General features: G+C 42.3%; 2 protein-coding genes across 5 annotated transcripts; both read left to right on the top strand.

Moving 5' to 3' along the window:
* Positions 1-5,757: 5,757 nt before the first annotated feature.
* On the top strand, positions 5,758-15,108 carry LOC119124932 (transcription factor 12-like). Its single transcript, XM_037255310.1, has 12 exons — positions 5,758-5,941; positions 8,508-8,607; positions 9,137-9,276; positions 9,359-9,482; positions 9,838-9,908; positions 10,263-10,359; positions 10,477-10,550; positions 11,738-11,914; positions 12,502-12,619; positions 12,706-12,853; positions 13,096-13,325; positions 13,411-15,108. Exons 1-12 carry the CDS (start codon positions 5,873-5,875, stop codon positions 13,551-13,553), a joined length of 1,491 nt encoding a protein of 496 aa, XP_037111205.1. The 5' UTR covers positions 5,758-5,872; the 3' UTR covers positions 13,554-15,108.
* A 528-nt stretch (positions 15,109-15,636) lies between these two features.
* LOC119124927 (cingulin-like protein 1) lies at positions 15,637-23,919 on the top strand. Of its 4 annotated transcripts, none has more exons than XM_037255302.1 (19): positions 15,637-15,776; positions 17,070-17,905; positions 17,977-18,068; positions 18,281-18,386; positions 18,451-18,546; positions 18,618-18,766; positions 19,024-19,165; positions 19,237-19,449; positions 19,507-19,713; positions 19,794-19,898; positions 19,974-20,126; positions 20,207-20,377; positions 20,575-20,727; positions 21,623-21,712; positions 22,448-22,531; positions 22,712-22,836; positions 23,172-23,280; positions 23,358-23,521; positions 23,603-23,919. In XM_037255302.1, the coding sequence occupies exons 1-19, from the start codon at positions 15,653-15,655 to the stop codon at positions 23,676-23,678; spliced, it is 3,195 nt and encodes a 1,064-aa protein (XP_037111197.1). In that variant the 5' UTR covers positions 15,637-15,652; the 3' UTR covers positions 23,679-23,919. The 4 variants fall into 4 exon arrangements, with proteins under 4 accessions (XP_037111197.1, XP_037111198.1, XP_037111196.1 ...); XM_037255303.1 differs by having other exon boundaries at positions 17,067-17,905; positions 18,004-18,068; XM_037255301.1 differs by having other exon boundaries at positions 17,067-17,905.
* Positions 23,920-23,924: the final 5 nt, after the last annotated feature.

Here is a 23,924-nt window from a genome sequence, read left to right as displayed (position 1 = left end):
AATTGAAACATGAAAACGTCAGGAAATACGAGCAATTCGTATTTTGAAAATCCAAACCGGACTTGGTCATTACTTTATATGCAGCTTGACCTTGTTTATTGTCTGTAATGTCGCTATCAGCCAAGCGAGGCGCTGTTGTAGGTAATAGTTCCAATGACGAACAGACAAACAGGCAGGGTGAGATATTAAATCAAATCACTTGCACCTAGCATAAGCTCCAATTTGAGGTCCTCTAATGTTTAGAATGGTAAGGTTTAAAACAAAAAACGGAGAGTCCACATATTTCTGCACATTTTTTCTCTCTCTACACTCTCTCTACCTCGATTCTTGTAATATGAGGCACAGTTAAAACAATAATAGGGCCAATAACCACATAAGATCACCTGAAAGAAAACAGAAACATGGACCACGTCTATAAATCTGCTTAAATGACTCTTATTTTTTGCACTTTAAAAAATGCATATTAACAGTCAATATAAGAAAACAATGAATTAAACATAGTGTAAAGATGTTATTGGGGAAACATTTTGGTGCAAACTCAGAATGAAGTCAGTAAGTCATAAAAACAAGCCCTAAATACACGACTTATTTTATAGTGCCATCTGTTGATGGACGAGGGTAGTGTTACTCCACTGCGCATCACATGAAACTGGGGGGGAAGGGGGGTGATAATTTCGAAGTTGGAAAAACATGTCGGAATATATAATGATTAGTTTCCTTCCCTTTGCTACGCTGAGTCCAAATTTTTGTTGTTTATGTTGTGTGTGCAGGTCAGACATCTGCTTTGATGATCAGTCATGGATGATAAACCTGGATGATGGCAAAACTTGCAAACATGTTGACGCTGCACTGGGTGACAAAAACAGGCCCTACTGGGTTAATACACATATAATAATAATAATTATTATTATCAAAACCTGATGTGCTACAAAAATCAGAGAAACAAGAATTTTTAGGGGGTTAAAAATGTTTCATCTTTATCATTAAAATAATAATGACACTTTATTACATACTTTTCTTCCATTGTTGTAAAAAACGTTTCCATATTTCTGTGTTTAGAAAAATCATGTGGTGTGTGGCATTTTGAATCCATGTATAACCAAATGTGGTTCCTATCCCCAAAGAGCTAACTTAAGAATTGGCACGCTCAGTAAGAAACCTGACTTTTCTTGTGATGTTATTATGGAACTTTGGGCCTCCTGGACCTTTGCCTTCTAGTCCCACATTTCAGAAGAAAGAGTCTTTTGATGATCCCCAACATTCCTGTGATCTCCAAACGCCTGCACATTACAAAAGCGACATTGTTAGCATGCACAGTAGCACCCACATGTCTGAAATGTGTTGTGCATGTGTGCGATCCTTTGTCACGGAGGCGTGTTTTAGGTGCGCTGTAAAGCGATCAAGGGGTGATTTAACACTGGATTTCTGGGGTGCATTCAAAAAGTCCAAACCTCTCACTTCAGTGAGCATATGAAAAAAAACAATTTGATGCAGAACCTTATCATGTGGCAACCATGGGGCCAAATATTCTCTATATAAGTGATGGAACACTTCCTGTGTGAGCTCTGGATTTGATATATTTTTCCTCCTCCGTCTGAAATGGCCAGACTTGGATCAGTCTGATTTTCACAAGGTGTCACACTGGTTTGTCCAACCTTGTTGACTTGTGAAGAACACTGGAGGTGTGAAATCATGACACTTCTTCTGAATCTCAAGAAAATGTGTTTTCCCCCCTCCTCCTTGTTTGGTCATTGTTTTCTCACTCTATTTTTTGACCTTGCGTCGTCGGCTATTCTGGACTGATTTATGTTTCTGTCAATCTCCTGTCACTTCCCATTTAGGTCGAAAGGTCGCATCTCAGTGCTCCTTGCCCTTGCTCTTTCCTCCAAATGAGAAGATTTACGCAACACTTGGCCTAACGGGGCCGCCATGTTTGCGACGGTATCATGGCAACGTCTCGCCGTATCTCTTGAGTGCAGCTTGTTCGCCACTCAGACGGCATAGATAGACATTGGCGGGAATCGTGTTCATTGCAATTAGGACTTTATGTGAAGATGATCATCAAATTAATATGCAAGCAAGGAAACTACAGTATTGTGGTAATCATATTTTTTTTCCCCATTACAAAATTTCCACTTGGCCTCATTTGTGACAATGCTGGAGCCTTTCTCAGCTTTATCTTATCCGAGCATATAATGTACATTGTTTATAAATATAATTACATTTAGGGATCTGGAGAAAATACAATTCTGAGAGATCACATAAGAGTGTGCTTTCTGGCGTGCTCGCTGGATATCCAACAGGTCACACGATAGACTGTCAACAACTTAAAGTCACCAGTCTTCCTGTTATAGGTGCGCCGCAGAATGTGGGCCAGTGAGGTCACGGCGACGCAGAGGTGGATGAGACTAGCTCGCACGTGCGCTCCCATGGCTGCTCCAATCCTCTTACAACCCCCACTTCTTAAAGCACTCAGGCCAGACAGCGAGATCAGCTCACCGCATTCACGTCTTATCCCAAAGACACTGCAGATCCCCGGCACAGAGTCACGCCAGCACGTATCAAACAAACAGCACTTTGCCTACAACAGGCCTACACAGTTTTCTGCACTAATATTCAAATCCTGAATATTCTAATATTCGAAAGGTAATTTTGCATGATTTCATCATTTGGACCGTGCGCCTCTCCAGTGCTGAATAGAAAGGAGTTGAAATGAGTGGATCCACTTCTATTGGCCAGAGAGTAAGTTTGCTGTGTTCACTCCCACGACTGCGCAGCTGGGCCTATGAAAATAGAAAAAGAAAGAAAACTCCACCAATCCACAATTACTTTGTACTTTGCGTTAGACTTCCACCGAACATAAAAATAAGGTAAAACTACCAAATGTTTTATAACCAAGGAGGATGCGGTTCTTGACCAGGAACTGTCAGATGCTCAGGGTATTGTGAGCCGGCGTGCTACCAAAACTCTTGCCTCTTCTCACGCAATGACATGCTGGTTTTTGACTGGAATCAGTCCTGAGATTTTTCTGACACACCTTGTTGGTTTATCAGATGTAGAAATATGGGAGTCCCTTCAGTTGATGTCACTCCCGCAATCATGCCATGCCGCCCTGATCATTATTCTTGGCTTTCCACGGAAGGGCGGATGGGAAATTGTGATGTCATCAACCTTGGCGCGGCGGGACGCTGGAGCATGCGGAGCCTCAGGGTGCCACGTTCGGTGCCCGTGCTTTGGTGCCCTGTAGATGTTGAAATCGACGGTGCGGTGCTGCCCGCCTGCGCTGCACCTGGGTCCCAGCATGCTGATTGATCAGTCTGGTCATGTGGAATGTCACCATCTGCTCCCCCAGTCCCACTCACCCCTTCTTGTGCGAATGCCAATCACTGGCAGGAAGATACTTATTTAAGCCATGTCAAATCAGGCGCATGACGAAGAGCGCCGTGCCAACCGCACTTGTGCACAATATCTCACCCAAAAAAAAACAAAAAAAAACAACGGTTCATTTTTTAATTCCTTATTCAATTGCGCATCTGTGAATTTGCTCGAGAGGTCAAATTAAACAATCTGGGATTGTAAAGATTGTGTGGCATTTGCTTTTATCTCTTTTCTTTAATAAACAGTTTTAGTTAAATGTTGGGCACGGCGCCATCTTTTTTTTACCCCCCCAGTCCTCTCAGATGCTCATTTTTTCAGCCTCATAATGGTCAGCGACGTATCAAGGGGCCATCAGGAGTGACATTCTTCAATGTAGAGCGTTATAACCAATGACATTTCAGCCATGGGAAAATAAAGATATGCAAATTTGAACTCATTAACATTTGCATTACCTGTTTGAATAATCGCACCCCTGACAAGACTGCAATTAGCTAAGATTGATGCAAAGTTCAGGGTTAGGCGACTGTATATATTTGCTCTTGGATCATTTATCCACTGGGGTTTGTGCATGTGTGTGTCTACTATCTAAGATGGGAAAACTGATCTCTGTCAGTGGAAAAGGTCATTTGGTGGCTGCTGCTGTCCTTGGCTCATTGATGAGGAAGAAAAAGTGAACCTTTATTTCCAACGAAGTTCGGTTTTGAACAACAAAATAAAATCCAAGTACTCCTTCGCAATTAACTGCAGTGATGAAGATGGAGTGGTTGACCTGCTAACCCAGTTAACACTAGCGTGAAGAGTCAGGATTAGATTTTGTGGTTTGCACAGCTCACCTCCTGATGAGATTGAGATCAACGCGGCGCGGTTTGAGTCCAGTCAACAGTGCTGGCAAACAAAGTGCTCTTTCATTTTACCCCAAAGGTCAGTCAAGGCATGCATCAATAAAATATTAAAGACAGCAAGTGACTTGCAAGTGACCATTTAAGATTTAATTAAATTTCCTTAATTGCGAAAAATACGATAAATTAGCTGATTGTTATTTGTTGTGTATTATTTTAATGGAAAGCTAAAATGATTTTTTTTTTTATACCACAATTGTCATAATTACTGTCTTTCGTTAGCCTAATAGCATAAATGCCCAAGCCATTTTGAATTGACCATGTCACAATATCAAGTTAAAAACACCTGGACAAATCTGAAATAAAATCAAACTATGCCCCCTTTGATTCTGCATGAAGGCTAAACAATTACATTATTTATGTTAATGTCGGATCAATTTGAGATGATTAAATTTACTATTTAGCCAACAAAATACGTCAACAAAACCACCAAACAAGAATATTTAAGTAGAATTTGTTTCATGTCATACCACTTCAAATGTCATCTTATCTCTGCTCGGAAAATCAAATTCGACACTAAAAAATCACAATGAGAACAAACAAATTCTACATATTCTTATGTCCACTGTATTTACTATTTTATTGTGTTTTGTTGCTTTCTATTCTACTTCAAAATGATTGTTGCATAAGGGTATGTTTGTATAAAACTTTTTTTTATTAGAGCAAGGCATCAGACTTGAGGTTTAACCTCCTTGCGGAAGTTTGCGTGTTCAAGTGCCACCCATTTGCTGTTCAGCTCGACAGCGTGAACGACTTTTAGCCCAACCGCCACACACGTGCCTGCAATCCTGAATCTATTTGTAAATGTGGGTCAGACAAGGCTGTGTTATCCCCCATTTACCTGTCTAAAATGGGCTAATCTTTGTGTTGTCATCGCTACTCTATGCTCTTAGGGCAGCTTCGATTTGACACAAACTCTTTCCCACTTGTCGGGATGGGAATCGCAGAGTAATTATTTTCTTAACAATGTAATAATTTAGCACAATGTACTCCTTTCATAACATTATTATGAAAATTCTGAACAAGTTTACAGTGCTCCGAAACATTTTGCAGGTAGGATATGAAAGAAATAAACATGTGACAACAATCAAGATCCAGTGAATAAGTAAATTCCTGCCAGGAAAATTGTATAAAAAGAAAAACTACAATGTTTATCTCTAAGGTACCCAAAAACTCTCTTAGAAAAATTAGTCCATTAAAGTGAATATTTCAATTCCTCATTATGACAATGTATTTTTGTATAATTATCACAAGCAACAATTTAGTGTACATCTATTTTATTTCACTCCACACATGCACACCGAAGCTAAAATTAAGATGTGCAATGGAAGTCTACAGTACAAAAAGTGGGGGGATGCTGATCATAGTCCTGACCATGCATCAGCTAAAGTCATAAAATCCTCTCTTGGCCACCCCTTTCTACTGCCTGTAATGGTCCAGCCCTAATTTGTATACGTCGTCTGTGGGAAGCTGCACAAGCAGCAGGGGTAGATTAGGAGAGAGAAGTGCAAGAGGACTATATCCACATGAGTAGAGACACCGAGTGACTGACGGAACTGACACATTGTGGACTGTACTGTGAAGCGAGCAGAGTTATGTACTGTGCTCATCCTGTCTCAAGCGCAGGCGGCAACTCACACATGTATTGCTACAACATGAAGCCCGTGAGTATAATTTTCTTATGTGCATCTTTATCTCAGAAGAGTCACTTTGGTGGATGTGTGATGCTGATGTCATTGAATGCACCGTTGGGTTTATTTACTGGAAGAGCTTTGCTTGTTGCAACGGTGGGAGAACAATTGTGGTCTGCAACTGGTGTGATGGCATTATTATGGCTCACAAGTCACGCATGTATAAGTTAGTTGTGCGTGTGTGTATAATGATTAGATAGATAGATAGATAGATAGATAGATAGATAGATAGATAGATAGATAGATAGATAGATAGATAGATAGATAGATAGATAGATAGATAGATAGATAGATAGATAGTCAAACTGACTTTTGTGGTGGGCCGCATCATTTGCATTGTTTCCTTTGGAGGGCCATTATGACTGTCAATGCCGTATTTTATATACAGTAAAGGCTACACAACAAACTGATGAATAACTAGTTTTGAAATCAGAGACTAGTAAAAATAAATTCAAATATAAAAAAAAATGGATGGAAATAAAAATTGCTCGTAATTTCTAAAATTTTCAAAAGCAAAGACAATTTGTAATTTTATTAATGATACATGAAGTTGATGCACTATTTGTCCTTGTGGGCCTCATAAAATGATGTGGTGGGCCGGATCTGGCCCCTTGGGCCTTGGGTTTGACACCCTATGCTTATAGACTATGGGTGTATTGTTTTCTATTGTGACTGAGTGGTGTACTGTCTTGTTTATTTCTCTACGGACGTGCATCTCAGCTTCAAGTGCTCAATCTGCACTTCTGAATCTGGAATTGAGCACCACCACCACCACGTTTGCCAATATCACAGCACACTTGTGGCGTTTGCATGTTGACAAAGTTGTGTTTGAATGCGCTGGCAACGCTCCTGCTTCCTGTTAGCTAAGGCAAGCAGCCTGGCAGCAGCAAGCAGCATCTTGACATGAAGCAGATTGCTCGCTATTTCTATTTGATTTCGGCCGTCTCTCCATCGCTTCAGCCATTATCAAAGGCAGCTTTGATCTTGCTGAGACTAACCATATCCAGACATCATGGATCACAGAGGCAGAAAATTGGTTGCATGTGCTTGCTTGAGGAGCGCAGCGCTGGCTCCCAAGTGCAAGTTGATATTACTCTCATCTAACGTGATAATGTGATACCATAGCAAAACCTTGGCGTGCACTACTTTGTTGTTTACTAGTTTCCATTTTGTTTAACCTTGTACGGAGCACTTGATTTGAAATCGTTGGAAATTAAAAACGTAACCTGAAAGGTACCAGCATAATAAGTTTTAACGTGGTTCCACTGTCCTATAGTGAGGTTAAAATTAAAATGACCAAATATGATCAGTTTATTAACATACAATAAGTGTTAGTCAATTTTGAACTGGAAATCCAACAAATTTGCCCAAAATGGAGAATCCAGTTCAGTTGTTTCGATTCAACGTTTGCGCATTACCACGACCTGAATGACAGAGAATCTACACACACTAAAATAAATAAATACATTTAAATTTTTACTGACATTTGAGACAATAAGTTTAACATTACTTAAGGAGCTATGCTATTAAGCTCACAATATGTTTACCTCATATCGAGCTAAGATAAAATAGACTTTTTCAAAACATATGTTGACAATACTTTCATACGAATCCTTTCCTACTAAAGTCCTTTAATTGGTGCAGAAAAAAAGGAGTCTCTTATCATTTGTGATGCCATGATTGATGGTTTCTAAATCAATGCTACGCTAAAAGAGGATGCCATGGTGACGGGCCTCCTCTCCGGCGGGGGCCAAAGGAGGCGTGCTGGGGCGGGGGTGTGACCATTATTAACGGGTCGCCTGCTATGCTGATGGTAAGGAGGACAATTGGCTTTATCCTTGGCCATATGCTGCCCGCGGCGGCTCAGACGGGCCCAGTGTCGGCAGGGGCTCCTCTGTTTGGCCTGGCCCGCAATCACCATGGGACTCATGCCAACCAGGGTCACGGCTCTTGTGTGTGCAAATGTGTGTGCTCGGACGAACGCGCTCAAGAGAGTCTTTAATAGCCTGCTTTACAGGACTTGTCGTCCGGGTAACTGACACCCTATTGATGCTGCGCAGGGAGTTTTATTTTCATTTCCTGGGCCACATCAAAGCGCTGGAGGGAGGTGCAGGTGCAGCCCAGACTTCTCGTGTGTGTAGTCAAAACGTAACACAAGTGGAAGCTCAGATGAATTCCGCTTTGCAATTAATTTTTCCTTGGATGAAAAAAAAGGTTCAGCAAGGTCAGAGCACTTGTTATGGTTTTCTCGTTGAGGCCTGTAACTCAGTTTCATTAAGAAGGGAATTGTATCTCAGCCCTCTGAAGCCAGGAGAACCGATCACGATTAGGGCAGGGATTTCTCATGCTGAATGGTTCCTAAATCCGGATGAGGAGGTGCACGGATCTGCGGCTTATGGATTATCGCAACTGCTCTAAGTGTGCATCAGCTCTCTGCTTTGTTTTGAATGTACTACTCCCATCGTAGTATCCACGCGGACGTGTGGCGGTTTGCATTTCCCAATGTGATCACACTGTCCCTTTGTTTTTGTTTTTTTAGATTTATGGGCAGTCTCCCGGGAGTGATGACTTCAGCCAGAACTCATCTTTACATCCGTCCAACAAGGTCTCCAATAATGTGTTTGCCAGCACTTTTTTTGGTAAGGAAATTGATGACAAATGTGGATCTATTCTAACACTCAGCTCATTTGAGTTGGCCAAATATTAAAAAATAAATAAATAAATAAATAAATATAGTAAGCCAAAGAAATTTAGATCACCAAATCCTTGCTTTTAAGTAGAGCAAAAACACAAACACAGACTTTATGAAGTGGATTTATTCTTATGTCATTAAAACATTTCACATCTCCGATATGTTGTTTAAAACTTGTATTTATTTAGGATTGTGTTTTTTTTATTACTACAGTGATGCCCTGAGATCAGTATCCACAATTTACTGCTTTCAAATTATTATTGATTTTTTTTTTCTTCCAAATACGCCAAATCACCGAAACACTTTGATGGATGTCATTCAGCCTACGCTGTTGATTACAAAGTTAATTAAGTTTGGAAAAAAACAGAGTCTGTGAAAGTGGTAAATAACGCTTAATTAATGTGACACCCATGCAGGCTGCGTCTGCTTGAGATGCTACTCCAGTGCTACATGTAACATATTGTCATTCATTTTAGAGGGCACAAGCAATTTGCCCGACATCTGGAGTGCCGTAAATGGGCTGAACCAGCATGGCTATGAAGGTGCACTGGGAGCAACCAGCAACCACCAAACGCAAGCGGGGAACTACAGCAGTCTGCAGCCGCATGGACACCTGGTGAGATTTACATCCAGATTGCCACGTATCGTTTTTTGTTTTTTTTTTTTTTTACAACCCAGGACTTCATGTGTTTTTTTAGGACTATTCTCCACACTCGGCAATTGCAGCAGACATGAACAGAGCTCTCCCTCCCATGTCCACTTTTCATCGCAACAATGTATCATCGCACACCTCGTCGATCAACACAACAGACAATTCCACCGGTGAGGCAATGAAGTCATTGAAGCTAGTAGTGCCCAAGGTCCTCTTTCAAGGTTGCACAAAAAAAAAGTGAAAGGAAAAAAATAAGGGGTGCTAAAGATAAAAGCAGATGTGATTTTTTTTTTTTTTTTTAAATTTCTGGTACTAGGTTAATTATTTTGTTCTATGTTAATAGAAATGAAGCCATTAAGAGGCTAATTTGTATTTTTAAAAAAAGAAAAAAAAGAAATGTGATGTCATTTCATCACAAACCCAGATGTCACGAAAATACTTCTGGTTAAAACCCCACAAAATTTCAGAAAACTAAATAAATAAAATGGTTTGGTTATTCTTTCATTAATTCTGATTATTTGTCAGTCTCAGGAAACCACACAAATGTGCCAGGAGGGTCACAGACAGGCGATACATTGGGCAAAGCTCTGGCATCTGTAAGTATAGAGCACCACACTCCCATTGCATCAATTCATTTGTTCTCCGTTCCAATCAAACATTCAAAACAAGACTATAAAACTAAAGCGAGGGCCCCGGGGGTGCAATGCAAAGAGGAAATAGTCAGTCTTTCCTGGCAGTCGCAGGCGAGTGCATATCAGCAAAGGGCTACTACTCTCAGACTTTTTATTAGCTGCTGACTAGTAATATGAGCACAATTGATGAGTTAGTTTGGGTTATGAGGCTGCTTTAACAGCAGCCGGTGCACAAATGACAAGTGCCTTTAAAATGATCCATGCCCCCATCCCACTCCTCCTCCTCTTCGTTTTCTCTCCCTCCATGTCTGCTGCCAGATTTATTCCCCCGATCACACCAGCAGCAGTTTCCCTTCCAGCTCGTCCACGCCTGTGAGGTCCCCATCGCCTCTGCCAAACGCCAGCGAACCTGCAGGTTAACTGTCGAGCGGCTTAAATCTGCTACCCTCAGCGGAACACTGATTATTTGGAGTGCCAAGCTTTCTAGTTTGTGTTTGTTTATTTTATTTTCTCTTTGTTTTGCATGTAACAGGAACCAATATGTGGCCCCGAAGCTCAGTACAGACTCCTGGGTCGCCACATTATGAGTCCTCACTTATATCCATGGTAAGAGATGATTATATAGTTGAGTCAATATCACCATAAAGTGCCTTTGAGAGTTCCCCGTTGCACCAGAAAAAAATAGGACATTTTCTATTTAACTCCATTTTCATGGCACTTATTACACGTACTGCAAGCAATGTGTGTGTCATATCCTTATCCAATGCACTTCCGTCATTTTTTCGGTGTACTCACGGACCAGTTGAGTTTCCTTTTGTTTTCTTTCACTTTAGTTAATTCCTGTCCACAATTGCCCCGCGCTTCTCGATGTGCGTGTATCAACCACGGGCGCTTGCGTGCACATCGTTGTTGGCGTTCGTGGCGGTTTTCCAACCAAAGTTTGACGGACTTTCTGAGTACCAAACAACACATAAGACGGTTCACATAAGACGGAAAATTTAATTGATCAAACACCGACGATCTATAACGCACCGGATACGGACAACGGACACACTTTCACCGCTACGCCCGTGCACTTCTTCTTTTATTTTTATTTCTTTTATTCGAAATCACTCGTATCCATAGAAACCTACTAACCAATCAAATTAGCGTACTGCAATTATAACTAATCAACTAATTATACAAATTACAACTAGTCTAAAGCGTTACTAAACATTCCTCTGACTTATCAAAGTCAAAAAAGTCAAAGTCTGCTTTATTGTCAATTTCTTCCATGCCAAGACACACAAAGAAATCGAAATTACGTTCCCACTATCCCACGGTGACAAGACATAGTACACAATATACATACAAGTAAACAACACAAAAAATAAAAACAAGAAGGCTCAAACAATGAATAAATAAGAGTGATGAATAAATAATAAATAAACAAATAACATATTTATTTATTATTTATTATTAAACCCCAAACATATTAATCAAAACTACTTTCTAATAATTCAACCATTCAACTGGCCTGACCCAAATAAATAATGATAGCTAGCATCTTAGCATCTGCCAGCACAGTCATTTATACTTTTTAAAATATGTAATCCATCTGTATGATAAAAAAAAAAAATATATATATATATATATAATGAACTAAGCAGAGAGAGCAAGAGAGCGAGAGCGAGAGCGAGAGCGAGAGAGAGAGAGAGAGAGAGAGAGAGAGAGATTTTAATCCACCAGTATGCCATGTTACTTTTTTTAGCTCAGTTACACCAGGATTAAACAAATATTTTTCCACCTACAAGTCTCAGGTAGAGGACAGACTGGACAGATTGGATGATGTGATCCACGTTCTGAGAAACCACGCCGTGGGTCCCATGCCCAGCCTGCCTGCTGACATCCACAGCCTGCTGAACCAGAACCTCCAGGGCCGACCGAACCCCGCCAGCACGCTGCCACTCACGTGCCACACCCCAACTATGGTAGACTTTGAAGCATTTAAGCACGGCGCTGCACGTATGCAAATGTCATCTTGTGTTTGTGCGCGCTCTTTGGCTTGTGGACTTTTCCACGATGTTATCGGCAAAATAGGAAACAGAACACAATGGGCCAGAGACACGTCACCTTTGTGTAGGAAGTGTACTGAATGTGCGAGATGATGGGGTTTTGCCTCAGATACGGCATGTTTTTGCCGAGTGGGCGGATTTGGGCCGAGCTGGAGGGAAAGTATATTCTAATCCCCTGGGGGAGAGCGGTATTACATTTCTTACTTTGGATGTGTCGATTAGGAGTGAATCATTGCTGAAGAGAATTACTGGTGTAATATAAAGTGTATAGCAGTTTTAAGGGGAGGATTAAGATCTGCTCTGTATGAAAAATGATCCACTCAGGAGGACATTGGGTACAAAGAAGCAGATGTTGGTTTTGTGCCTGGTCCAGAAGAGTTTCAAGCGCTATACTGTATCAAATTTATGATTATTATTGAAAGGATTCTCACATGGTGTACTAACTAAAACACATAGTGTAAATATCGGCCATATCTCATCAACTTTTTTTGTGTGCCGCAAAGGTTGAAGCTGTTACCATGAATAACAACCACTCAGCCTTCCAGGGCCGCACACAGAACGGACATCCGTACCCCGCTAGACAGGGGACCCCGCTGGAGTCCATGCCAAGAGGATGTCGAGGTGACTCAAAGGCTAATTTTTAACCTTGATGGTAATCATCTGCCAAATTGACGTCACAGTATGTAACATTCCGTCTTCCCTTGCAGGGGGTTTGGGAATTCCAGGAAATGTGGATCTGAAGATGGAAAGGAGCGAGAGAGAAGATATGATGCACACCAGTCACAGCTCTGACAGTCAAAGGTCAGATGAGGAAAGCGAACTCAAATCGCATGGAGACAACAGCACGCGGGACAGGTAGACCACGTTTCCAGTTTTATATACTTTGAGTCACCTAGTCTGACCTGACAGCACAAACTGGATGAAATCTGATTGGATAACAAAATATATGAATGCAAATTAGGAGACTAAACTATTGGGAATAAATTGATATTTTATATGGAACAAAAATAGAGAACTGTTCTTCTTAGTGGACACCAGAGGGCAGTAAAATCCACATCGACATTCATTCTCCTCTCCCATCTCGTCCAATGCTAAAGTATCCACGAGGACGAAGATCTGAGTCCAGAACAGAAGGCCGAGCGTGAGCGTGAGAGGAGGATGGCCAACAACGCTCGGGAGCGTCTGCGCGTCCGCGACATCAACGAGGCCTTCAAGGAGCTGGGTCACATGTGTCAACTGCATCTGAAGAGTGAGAAGCCGCAGACAAAGCTGCTGGTGCTGCACCAGGCTGTGTCCGTCATTCTCAGCCTGGAACAACAAGTCAGAGGTGAGCGCCGTACGCAGACGATCTTCCAAAAAAAAAAAAGAAACGCTTGTCCTTACACTCAACCAAACCACCGCTTGCCCCTCAGAGAGGAACCTCAACCCGAAAGCGGCGTGTCTGAGAAGGAGAGAGGAAGAGAAGGTGTCTGCTGTCATGACAGATGTTCAGTCCATGCATGTCGCATTTCATCCAAGTCTGAGCGACCCTGCAAACCCAATGGGCCATCTCTGAGGCTCCCTGCAGTCAACAATTCCCAACAATTTACCAATATGGACTTCCAACATCACCTTTATGAGGATATATTTTTATTAATATTTGGTTGTTGACACAGTGTTGAAGGAGCTCTAAATTGTGTGTGTGTGGGGGATATATAGTACACTCAAAAAATGTTAGGGATAATTGAATTGGCTTTCAAGATGATCCAAAAATGCACTATATCCTATAGATGAGCTTCATTTGACCTTCTGTAAACATTCCAATACACATTACACCAACCATTAATGCAGCATCGGCAAATAATGGGAGCCAGAATTATTTAAATACAATTATAGCATTCCACAAAGAAAAAAACTAACGGGAACCCAACTGTAATCATTTTAGCTCTGTTTCCCAACATTCTTCCTTTCAAAACGGTTGCTGACTCTGTCTCAGAGAAGGACTCCACAAGGGGGCGCAATTTCCATGTACAAAAGCCACACGATAGAAAACAAATTTCACACATATTTCTGCTGCCATAAGTCAGAATGTGCCACTAACACCAATTGATTGAGTTGTTTAAAAATACTGAAACATTGAACAGCTGGACATTTCTAACAAAGGGCAATATATAAACCTTTAACTTGGTTATAGTGCATTTTAGGCTACTCTTGGAATTGTTATAAGTATGAGCACATTTTGAAAAAACTGTTCGATACTTGAGTCTGTGTCTAAAATGAGCATCAGAGACTCTGTAAAGTGTCGATGCAGTTGAACAATCACCCCCTCGCTTCTCCAACACACTTCTAACTTTGTGCCTGAAAGTATACTTCGAACAGACAAATGCATTGTAACTTGCAGATGTTTTGTACATTTTTTTGGTATATTTATTATCTTTCCTGGATGGATGAAACGCCGTTGTAGCAAGGTGTCATCTGCACTTTGGCAGACAGTTTGATAGCGTATTTGCCCAAATGGCAGACGTGACATTTCGTGCTCAGACAGCAGATTTATTTGTTCTGTGGCTTGTGAGTGTGGAAGTTGCTGTGAGTTTAGTGTGTGTGCGTGTGTGTGTGTGCGTGTGTGTGTGCGTTTCAGGAGTTGGCCCATTCTGTGAATGAACAGATCTCCAAGAATGTTTTAATTAGCATCCTATCTATTGAAGCTGTTCTTTTATTTGGATGTTTAGCACTGTTAAGAACAACACTGGTGGGCAAAAACAAAACGTTTGTCACTGACATCATTCCTTTTCAGAGCAAGCCAAATGTGTGTGTGCGTGTGTGTGTGTGTATCTGCGCATGTTTAGGACATTTTTCCCCCCCTAAGTTATGTAACTTAACTTTTATACAAACGTCTGTAAATGCTTTTGTCACTCTTGATTTTACAAAGGAAACATTGAGCAGTTTTAGACTCGATTCATGTTTTGAGTAATATGTTTATGCAGAATGGTGTGTTTATTGTTTTTCTGAACAAATCTCAAATAATCATAAAAAAAATCTGCTATTATAAAATGTACAGTATGTGTACAGTTTAAATTAGCCTAATGGCTTGTGTCTGCATACATAGCAATACATGTTTTTCTTGTTCTTGATCTCTTTTGTTTTCTGTTAATACTTGGAATTTGTGCGCTATCCTGGGGTACCACACTCGTATTAATCACTATTTGTCAAATTGGATTCTGCAGAACACCAGTTAGTTTTAATTAATGACGACAATTCATCAGTCGAGAGCACCTCAAGTCAGAGCTGTCTTTTAAAGCAGGCTAACAAAATTATTAAAAATGTAGGCAACAGTTGTGAAACGTAATATAAAAAAACACAAATACTTGATTGTCAAACTGGAGTTTGTGGAGCCCTGAGGCTCAGCAAGCGATTACAAAAAAAAAAAATCAATGCATATGAAATTATGTTGTATCAGATTAAACAAAAAGTGCATACCTACATAAAAGCACCAGCGACCAATAAAACAAAAATAATACATCCTCTTCCCTTTCCCAATTTTGGGCCATTTAAATATGAACAAAATACATAGACAAAAAGACTTGTAAAAAGATCTTTGATGGGGCTATAGCACCCCCTAGCCCCGGTGCAGAGCCACAATTCCCTGAAGCTCTCCCTTTGTCACGTGACACTGGGATGTCGGACGCCGAGGCGTCAGTGAACGCCTCATTGGGCAGAGGCAGGACAGCGGGACAGTTGGGGGGAAGAAGAGGACTTAACTCACTGGACTCACATTCACTCATTTTCACACTCTCAGCGGGTACGTTTACCTTTTTATTACGATTTTACTCCTTTTCATTGCGAAGATTGAAAGAATGGCAAATAACGGATTCTACCCTTCTTTGGCGTGCATGTGCTGAGTTTAAGGAACCTCGGTAAAGATTTATTTCGCCTCCATCTATTCAAAGCGGCATACTTTTTTTGTGACAGACAGCCTCCCTGTTTTAATGCAGCAACCCTGCCGTTTTTAAAGATATGCAAGGTTACTGATTTCATCTGTGGAACACGGTAACTACTGGCTAATGCTAACATTAAACTGGAAACCCTCCAAAATATTACAAAAGTTTATATGAATGTGAAGTATTTGCTTTACTGTTAATTCAATGCCCCGCCCCCAGAATAACATTTCTCAACTTTCATTTTTCCTGCCTGATATATGAAATTTCATTAAAAAACACACATGCTTTTACTTACCTTATGTGGTTTACTAACTTGTAAAAGTTTTGAGGGAAAACTACGTTTACGGAATTCTAAAGGAGGACTTTCTCAACCTGACAACCCAAAGGTTTTTACCTCAGAAGTTAAAAAAAAAGTAAACATTTAGAAAGTGTGCATTGCTTTGTATTAAATGTGTCTGACACATCCCTACATTATTAATCAAAAATAGTGACCAACCTTTCAATAAATAATTCACATTTATGGCAATGATGTTGGTCAGTGCAAGAAAGCACGTACGTAAATTGTTTGTGCCAAAACAATTTGCTAGTTTTTACTTACATCTTTAAGCTGAGGGACAATATGATCGGTGAACTCGTATTTCTTTGTTATGACACCTGTATGGCAGATACTCAAAACACATCTGTAAATTGCTTTAAATTTTAATGGAGTATAACAATGATGACAATGCCTCCATTGTTGACATCTCTATAGACAAATATTGCTCCTTTATTCCATGAAGTGGGTGACGACACCTCGCAGACCTCAGCCAGTTGTAGCCGTCATGTATTGTTGATACAATACAACAGTGTCATTAACACACAGCGTGACTTGTTGGCATTGGACAGAAAAATTAAACAGTATTGTGCCTTCATGTGCAGCTGTGTATATGAGAGAAGAGATCCTTAGCTGGCCCTAAGTCACTTTGTCCTACTCAACTCCAATGTTGTGTAAACATCTACGTCCGCCTTCTCATGCTGGATCAGCGTCCAGAAGGGTTACAACACCCTTGGCCTGATACACAAACCATCATTCGGAATGTGAACTTAGTGGCTACTATTTGGAATCTTACTAAATCAGACCCCGTGTTTTCTCCCTTCATCTGTTAATGCAGCAGGAGCCACAATGGCCAGCTTAGGTGGCTCCCCAGAAATGGGGATGCAGAAGAGTTACGTTGATCCACACAACACCAGAGGCGGCCATGACAGCTTATTTGGAGTTCGGGTGCAGATACAAGGGATTCAAGGTCAACCCTTTGTAGTTCTGAACAGTTCTAGCGAAGAAAGCCACAGAGACGTATCGGTCATCACCCACCAGACTGGATACAAGCCGGGCATGGTGAGGCGGTCCATGGATGAGACAAGCTTCTCGTCAGATTTTCATTACCAGAAACATCCGGAGATCCTCAGACCGTATGACCCCAGAAGCAACAACCTCAACCATCTCAACCCGTCGCAAACCTTTAATGGAAAAACAGTGGACCGGCCCAAGGCCCGGATTCCGCTTCCAGCGGAGGGTCCGACAGATGACCAGAACACGCCTCCTTCGGACGGACGCCTTCCCGCAAGGTCGCCAAACTCCGTAGACTCTGAGCCCTTTGCGTCCGTAGGCAAGCTAATCAACCAGTTCAACAGCAGCCAGCGTCGAGGAAGGGGCGGCCCCAGAAATCGTCTGGACCCAGAGGAAACGCGGCGGTCACGTAGCGTGGATAGCGGCCGAGCTTCCGACTCGTCTTCCTCTTCATCCAGCGGGGCGTCGTCTCTGAAGGGGGTCAGCAGCGGCGTGACCTCCGGCGGGGTGTATCCTCCGGGGTCAGCCAGAGCTCGACTACTGGGCGGAGAAGCCAACAAAAGAGACAAGAACAAACCCAGCATGCCGCTTAAAGCTCATAATGAGATGAACACTGCAGCAAAAGTACTAAAAACAGATGGAGCTGACGAAAGAGACGCTCAGGTAAAGTGATGTCCTCACACACACGCTTCTCATTTCCAAAGGTTTCTAGTTTGATTATGCTCTCTAACCAGGTCACTCCTGATCTTCTGAAAGGACAGCAGGTGTCAGTCGACCCGAATGAAGACGCTGCGAAACAAATGCTCTTCACCTACCTCAAGGAAGGGTGAGTGACTACATAGAGAGGTGGAACACACACAGTCAGTCAGGAATGCAGAGCGTGCTCTTGCTTCTACAGATAAAATGACTCCTTCCCTTGGAATGTCTTTAAGGTCTATCACTTATTTTGACACATGTGGCAGGCCAAGTGAAGTTAGGCCAATGTTTCCATCTCTGCTCAGTCAAAGGGTCTATAAAGCACCGTGTCGTTCTTCTTAGGACGACTGACGAAGTGTCCGTCACCAGGAGGAAAGTCAACCTGCTGCTTGAACGGATCAACAGACTGAAGTGGAAAACGGCCGAGAATGTGGAGGGGGAGGCCAAAGTGAGCAGAGGAGGGAAATACTCACTACTGACTCAACATTTGATCGGAACTTTCTCTTCTGTAGGATCAGACAGTAGAGGTGAAGCAGCTGCTGGAGAAACGAGAAGCCTTGGAGTCACAAGTGTGCGACCTGAAGCAAAAACTGGAAACCGAGCTAAAGGTTTTGTGCAGTCGATACGTCCAAGTCACTAAAACCTTCATCTTGAGACAGTTGACTTTGTCCTCGCCCAGAATGAAAAAACACTTGCCAAAGCCTGTGAGAAGGCCCGGGTGGAGAAGAAGAAGCTACAGGAAGAGTTGGCCAAGAGTCAGGCTGAGCTCTCGGACCTCAGGAACAAACTGACGGAAATTGAGGCACAACTTAAGTCTACCAAAGACGAGTGAGCACTTCTTTCTTCGTTCATTCAAACAACAACGCGAAGAGAACAAAACAATCCAGCTTGGTGTATTATACAAATAATGTGTTATCTTACTCGAATTTGAACATTTATATAGTAAATAAATACATTTTATTCATAATTCATTTTTTTATTGTACAGGTGTACCTAATATTTCGACCAGTGAGTTTATTGTGCCAGCGCCATTTTGTTTCTTGTCGTCGAACCATTGTGATCTCTGTACGTGGTGTGTTCCCCAGGATGACTCAGATGATTGCAGACCGGGAACGTTCTAAGCTCCAGATGAAGGACCTCCAGCATCAGCTCTCTGAGATGCACGATGAATTGGACCAATCCAAGAAGGAAGACATGATCAATGTGGAGAAAGAAGTCCTTCTGAAAGTAAGGCTTCGCTCTTCTACTTCTTCTAAGCAGATCATGTGGACACTGCTGATGATGTGTCATGTTCTCAGGATCTGGCCCAGCTGCGTGCAGACTTTCAGGAGATGCTGCTGGTGAAGGAGGAGCATGAGGAGCTTCTACAACAGCAGGAGGGGGAGCTCAGAGATCTGAAAGGGGCCATCAAAGATGAAGTGGAGACTCATGATAAATACATTGCTGCGCTGAAAGAAGAATATGAACTAGAGCTTCAACATCTCCTCAGAGATTTGGAGAAGTCTAATGAGGTAAGGCCAAGCCGTTCATTGTTCTTCACACCATCTTGACTTATCATTCGATCTTAGAGCCACGGCGTGCTGGGTCGAGAAAAGATGGAAGCGTTGGAGGAGGGCGGCGCTGCCAAGGAGAAGGTAGAAGAGCTGAGTCAGCAAAAAGACCAACTCAAGGGACGAGTGCAGGAGCTGAGCAGCAAGGTGGATCAACTGAGCCTAGCCGTTAAGGAGTTGAGAGCGTCGGAGAGACTGCAGGAGCAACGAGCGAAGCAGCTAGAGGTTGGTCGCCTCCACGGAGAAGATGTCACAGAATTAAATGATGTCATGCCGGGTTTTCCTGTTGTTTGTTTGTTCTAAAGAGGGAAAAGCAGCAGTTGGAGGAAACACTGCAGGATGTGAGGAGGAATGAAGAGGAAATGTGTCAGTCCAACCGCTCGCTGCTGACTCGCCTGGAGGAAGTGCAAGTAAAAAAAAAAAACAAAGCGCTTTGTGAAAGTATCTTGACATGGATATAAGCGTTACACTCTTGGTTGTTTTAGAGCAAGCTGACCAAACTCAACCACGAGCACAGGGACATGAAAGAGAAGCTCAGGGAGGAGCGCAAACAAACTGAAGAGTTGTGGAAGAGCAAAAGTGAGCTGGAGGATGAGAGAAGGCTGCAGGACAGGACTGTGGAACAACTTCAGAGGAAGGTATGAGCCTCCCCCTGCCTCTTTCGCTGAACCTTATCTTGGGGAGTTTCACCTCTTTGCTTGTAAATCTGCCCGCTCAGATGAATAGTATCATGGAGAACTGCGAGGCCTCCACAGATGTTCTTCAGAGCCAAGTTGACGAGGCCAAAGAGAGGAGTCAGAGGGAGTTGGCCGACCTGCGCAGACAGCTGCAGGAAAAGGGAGCTGAACTGGAGAAATCCCGACTGACGGCCAAAAAACTTCAGGATGAGGTGTGGTCCTCGCGAATCATTTTGCTGACTCATCAGAACATGGGTTCATATGTCAAAGTCACTGATGGACCGGATCAAAGGGACTTTGTGGCTACATTGAGATGCCAATGAAAACGTGCACACATACAACAATAGAAAGGATCACTTCATCGGCTTTCTTCTACATTCCTAATCTTCATGTTCATTCTGTTCCTCAGTTGCTTCCTCTGGAGGAGGATCTGCGGAGGTGTTACAGGGAGCAGCAAGAGGCCCAGTCCAGGGCCCGGCAGCTGGAACAAAAAGTGGACGAACTGGAGGAGAGGAACGCCACCACGGAGGAGGAGCGCGAGCGGCATGTCAAACTTCTAGAGGTGAACAGCCTGAAATGGCTTTTCTGAAGATTTCTTTAAGATTTGCCAAGCTTTTACAGTCCCTTCGTGCAAAAAGCTTTTTCAGTTATACATTTTAGATCTGGAGTCTGGTAATCAATAATTAGTCCATTAGCATGACCTGAATGAATGAGAAACTCCATAGACAAAATGTTCATTTTTGTCACAACTCTCATTTTACTATACATACATGAGCAGACTTTACATTACACTCAGTCCCATGCCATGGGGTGTTTAGTATATGCCCTGGCACCACCACTATTTCTCTTTGCCTTGTCCCTGGGAGCGATGAGGGTGCCGAACGGCGCCACCGCAGCGGCATCTCACGGCTCGGCACTGTTTGTCTTGCTGATGACAAAACATTACACAGTGACATCACTGTGTTGACACTACGCGTCGCGTGAGGAAGCCTCGTGTTTACTGGGAAAAGTTCTCCGACCTGTCCGAGTGCAAACACTGGAACATTGTACAACCCCTGACACCTTAGGGAGAGGCAATCATTTCTAACATACATACATTTTCGAACTAGCTGTGGTCTAGCTATACTATAGAAGTGAGCAGCCATTTTGTATCGGCTAACAAAAAGCGATGTAAATAAACATAACCTTGGTAAAGAATGTGATTGGTTCATTCTGAACACAGCTACATCCCCAGGTGTGTACACTTATGCAACCACGAAACCCTCCAAAAAAAGATTTTTTATGTAATGAGCTAATATCAGCCAATTTCATGAGATATTAAATAACAACAGGCAAATTCTTATGTTACTAAAATTATTGATTTTCAAAAGGAAACTCATATGTCTATTCTATCATTAAAGAAAATGAGCTCTATCCCAAAATAAAATAATATTTTACCGTTTGTTTTTCCTTCTCAGGGCCGCATTGGTCAGCTAGAGGAAGACGTTAACGATGAGCGCAGCACGGCTGACCGCCTGATGGAGCGATTAGACAAAACCAAAGAGCAGGCAGGTTTACATGACTTTCTATACAAAACTCTGACTGACCTTTTTTATTTATATAGATTGAGTCAAAGGTCAACCTGCCCATTATAGAATTATTACCTCAAGTTGTGCTTTTACCATAAACAGATGTGCAGGCTGCATTCTCAAATTTCCTCACAGCTGTCCAGAAATATCCTAAAAAAATGTGTTTTTGTTTCATCGTGTTCAGTTTATAGCCATGTTGATGTACGTCTCCACTCTTCCCATATCATATGTTTCTTATTAACTTATGTCAATCAACACGGGACCCTTTTCTGTGTAACTCTAGCCGGCCCACGGTTAGAAGCAAAGCGCTGAGAACTAATTGACACAAAACACTGTTTTGGGTGCAGCGCAAAGACACAAACTATTGTGTGTGGTGATTCACTTTCCCATCACTGGGCCTCTGGATGTTATTAGAGATGAGAGGCTGCTAAGACTAGACAGCATTTCCTCTTTTTTAATGAAGTCCGTTTAAACTGAAAGTGACCTTTTTTGTGTCTGCCCATCTAGATAATAATAATAATAGCAATAATAGATTTTATCTATAACCAGCTAGCTCGCTACAGCTACATAACAATTAGCTACAATTAGGTAGCGACATGTTTGTCCTCGGACAGTACATTTCTGCCTTTTGCACATTTTGTGTTGCCTTCTTGGACTAGAGATTGTGCCAAAGTGTACATTTTGATGGGCAGGCTTGTGTGATGTGTGTGTCAGGTGGATCAAATGAGGAGTGAGTTGATGCAGGAAAGAGCAGTCAGGCAAGACCTGGAGTGTGACAACACGAGTCTGGAAAGACAGGTAAGGTGAACCAACTCATCATTAAAAGAAGAATCTACTGTGTACGTGTCGTCGATCCGAGCTAATGCCACCATTTTCTCTCCATTGAAGTGTTTATTGATTTATTGATATTGGCTCTGACCTGTAGTGGAAATAAATTGAATTTTGCCTTGTTTGTAACATTCCTCTGTTTCATTTCAGGTTAAAGACCTAAAGAGTAGAGTGGCTCATTTAGAAGGATCACAAAGGACCAACCAGGATTCTGTCATTTCCAAACTCAACAGCCGCATTCAAGAACTTGAGGAGCGGTTGCAAGGGGAGGAAAGGTAACCATCAACTGACAGTTTCATTTATGACGTAATAATGACTTTGGACGTCAGAAACTTATGACTAACCACATATTAAATCGCAATATTGAAGAAGAAAATGGTATTCGGATTATATTTCAAAATCATTCAGCCCTACTGGTAACTAAAAAAATGTAAAGACTATCTCATCCCACAGTGTAAAATATTACAGAGACCATATTTTACATCAAGGTTGTGTGGTAATTTCCCTTGTGGTATCACTTTCTCTACGCTGGCAAGGCTGTGAGCATCATAGTGGGAGGGTGTAAAATTACAGCAAGCTGCATCTGATCTCTTGGCGCATCTCCTCTCAGGGACAACAACAACTTGCAGCAAGCCAACCGCAAGCTGGAGCGCAAGGTGAAGGAGATGAAGATGCAGGCCGACGAGGATCACGCCAACCTGCAGACGCACAGGGACCAGGTAGGAGAGCTCGCGTCACCGCCGTGCGCTCGCTCGCCTGCGGCCAGCTGCTATCTGACTTGTTGCAAACGGCGCAGTTGACTCAGAGGCTGAAGACGGCCAAGAGGCAGATGGACGAGGCTGAGGAAGAGATCGAGCGCCTGGAGCACGCCAAGAAGAAGCTGCAGAGAGAACTGGAGGAGCAGCTCGAGACCAACGAGCAGCTTCACGGCCAAATTGACACCATGAGAAAAGACATGAGGTGAATGCTTCGCGTCGGATTACACACAAAAGGCAAAGTACTGCTTAACTTTGTTTTGTCTTTTCTTATCCGCATCACCAGACGCAAACGGAAATCGCCTCATATTATTAAAGTGACGGAGGAAGGTGACGGCCTGGATGACACTGCTTCTGATTAACTGGATAAATAACTCGCTCCTTTGGACTCATTTAGGATTTCTTTTCAGTAATTTCAGTAACAACTCCTGTTACCCTGGCATTGTGATAACACTGACCTCTAGTGGCGATATTTCTAACTACATGATGTGGCGAACAAAGCTCCAGTGCACATAATGTGGATTATTGAGACAGCCCAACATTCCATTTACTTTCACTGGGGTTGTCAAACTTGGAACAAACTTAACCCCATCAGAGACATGACAATG

The sequence above is a fragment of the Syngnathus acus genome, chromosome 6 (assembly GCF_901709675.1).
Source record: "Syngnathus acus chromosome 6, fSynAcu1.2, whole genome shotgun sequence".
In the NCBI taxonomy this organism is placed as follows: domain Eukaryota; kingdom Metazoa; phylum Chordata; class Actinopteri; order Syngnathiformes; family Syngnathidae; genus Syngnathus; species Syngnathus acus.
The sequence above is the reverse complement of the archived record's forward strand: the minus strand, read 5'-3'. Positions and strand labels throughout refer to the sequence as shown.

Coding starts and splice junctions, on each gene's coding strand:
- LOC119124932 (XM_037255310.1), top strand. CDS start 5,873: ATGTACTGTGCTCATCCTGTCTCAAGCGCAGGCGGCAACTCACACATG. Junction 9,277..9,358: donor TGCAGCCGCATGGACACCTG/GTGAGATTTACA, acceptor GTGTTTTTTTAG/GACTATTCTCCACACTCGGC. Junction 12,854..13,095: donor GACAACAGCACGCGGGACAG/GTAGACCACGTT, acceptor CCAATGCTAAAG/TATCCACGAGGACGAAGATC.
- LOC119124927 (XM_037255301.1), top strand. CDS start 15,653: ATGTCGGACGCCGAGGCGTCAGTGAACGCCTCATTGGGCAGAGGCAGG. Junction 18,767..19,023: donor CTTAAGTCTACCAAAGACGA/GTGAGCACTTCT, acceptor TGTGTTCCCCAG/GATGACTCAGATGATTGCAG. Junction 19,166..19,236: donor AGAAAGAAGTCCTTCTGAAA/GTAAGGCTTCGC, acceptor TCATGTTCTCAG/GATCTGGCCCAGCTGCGTGC.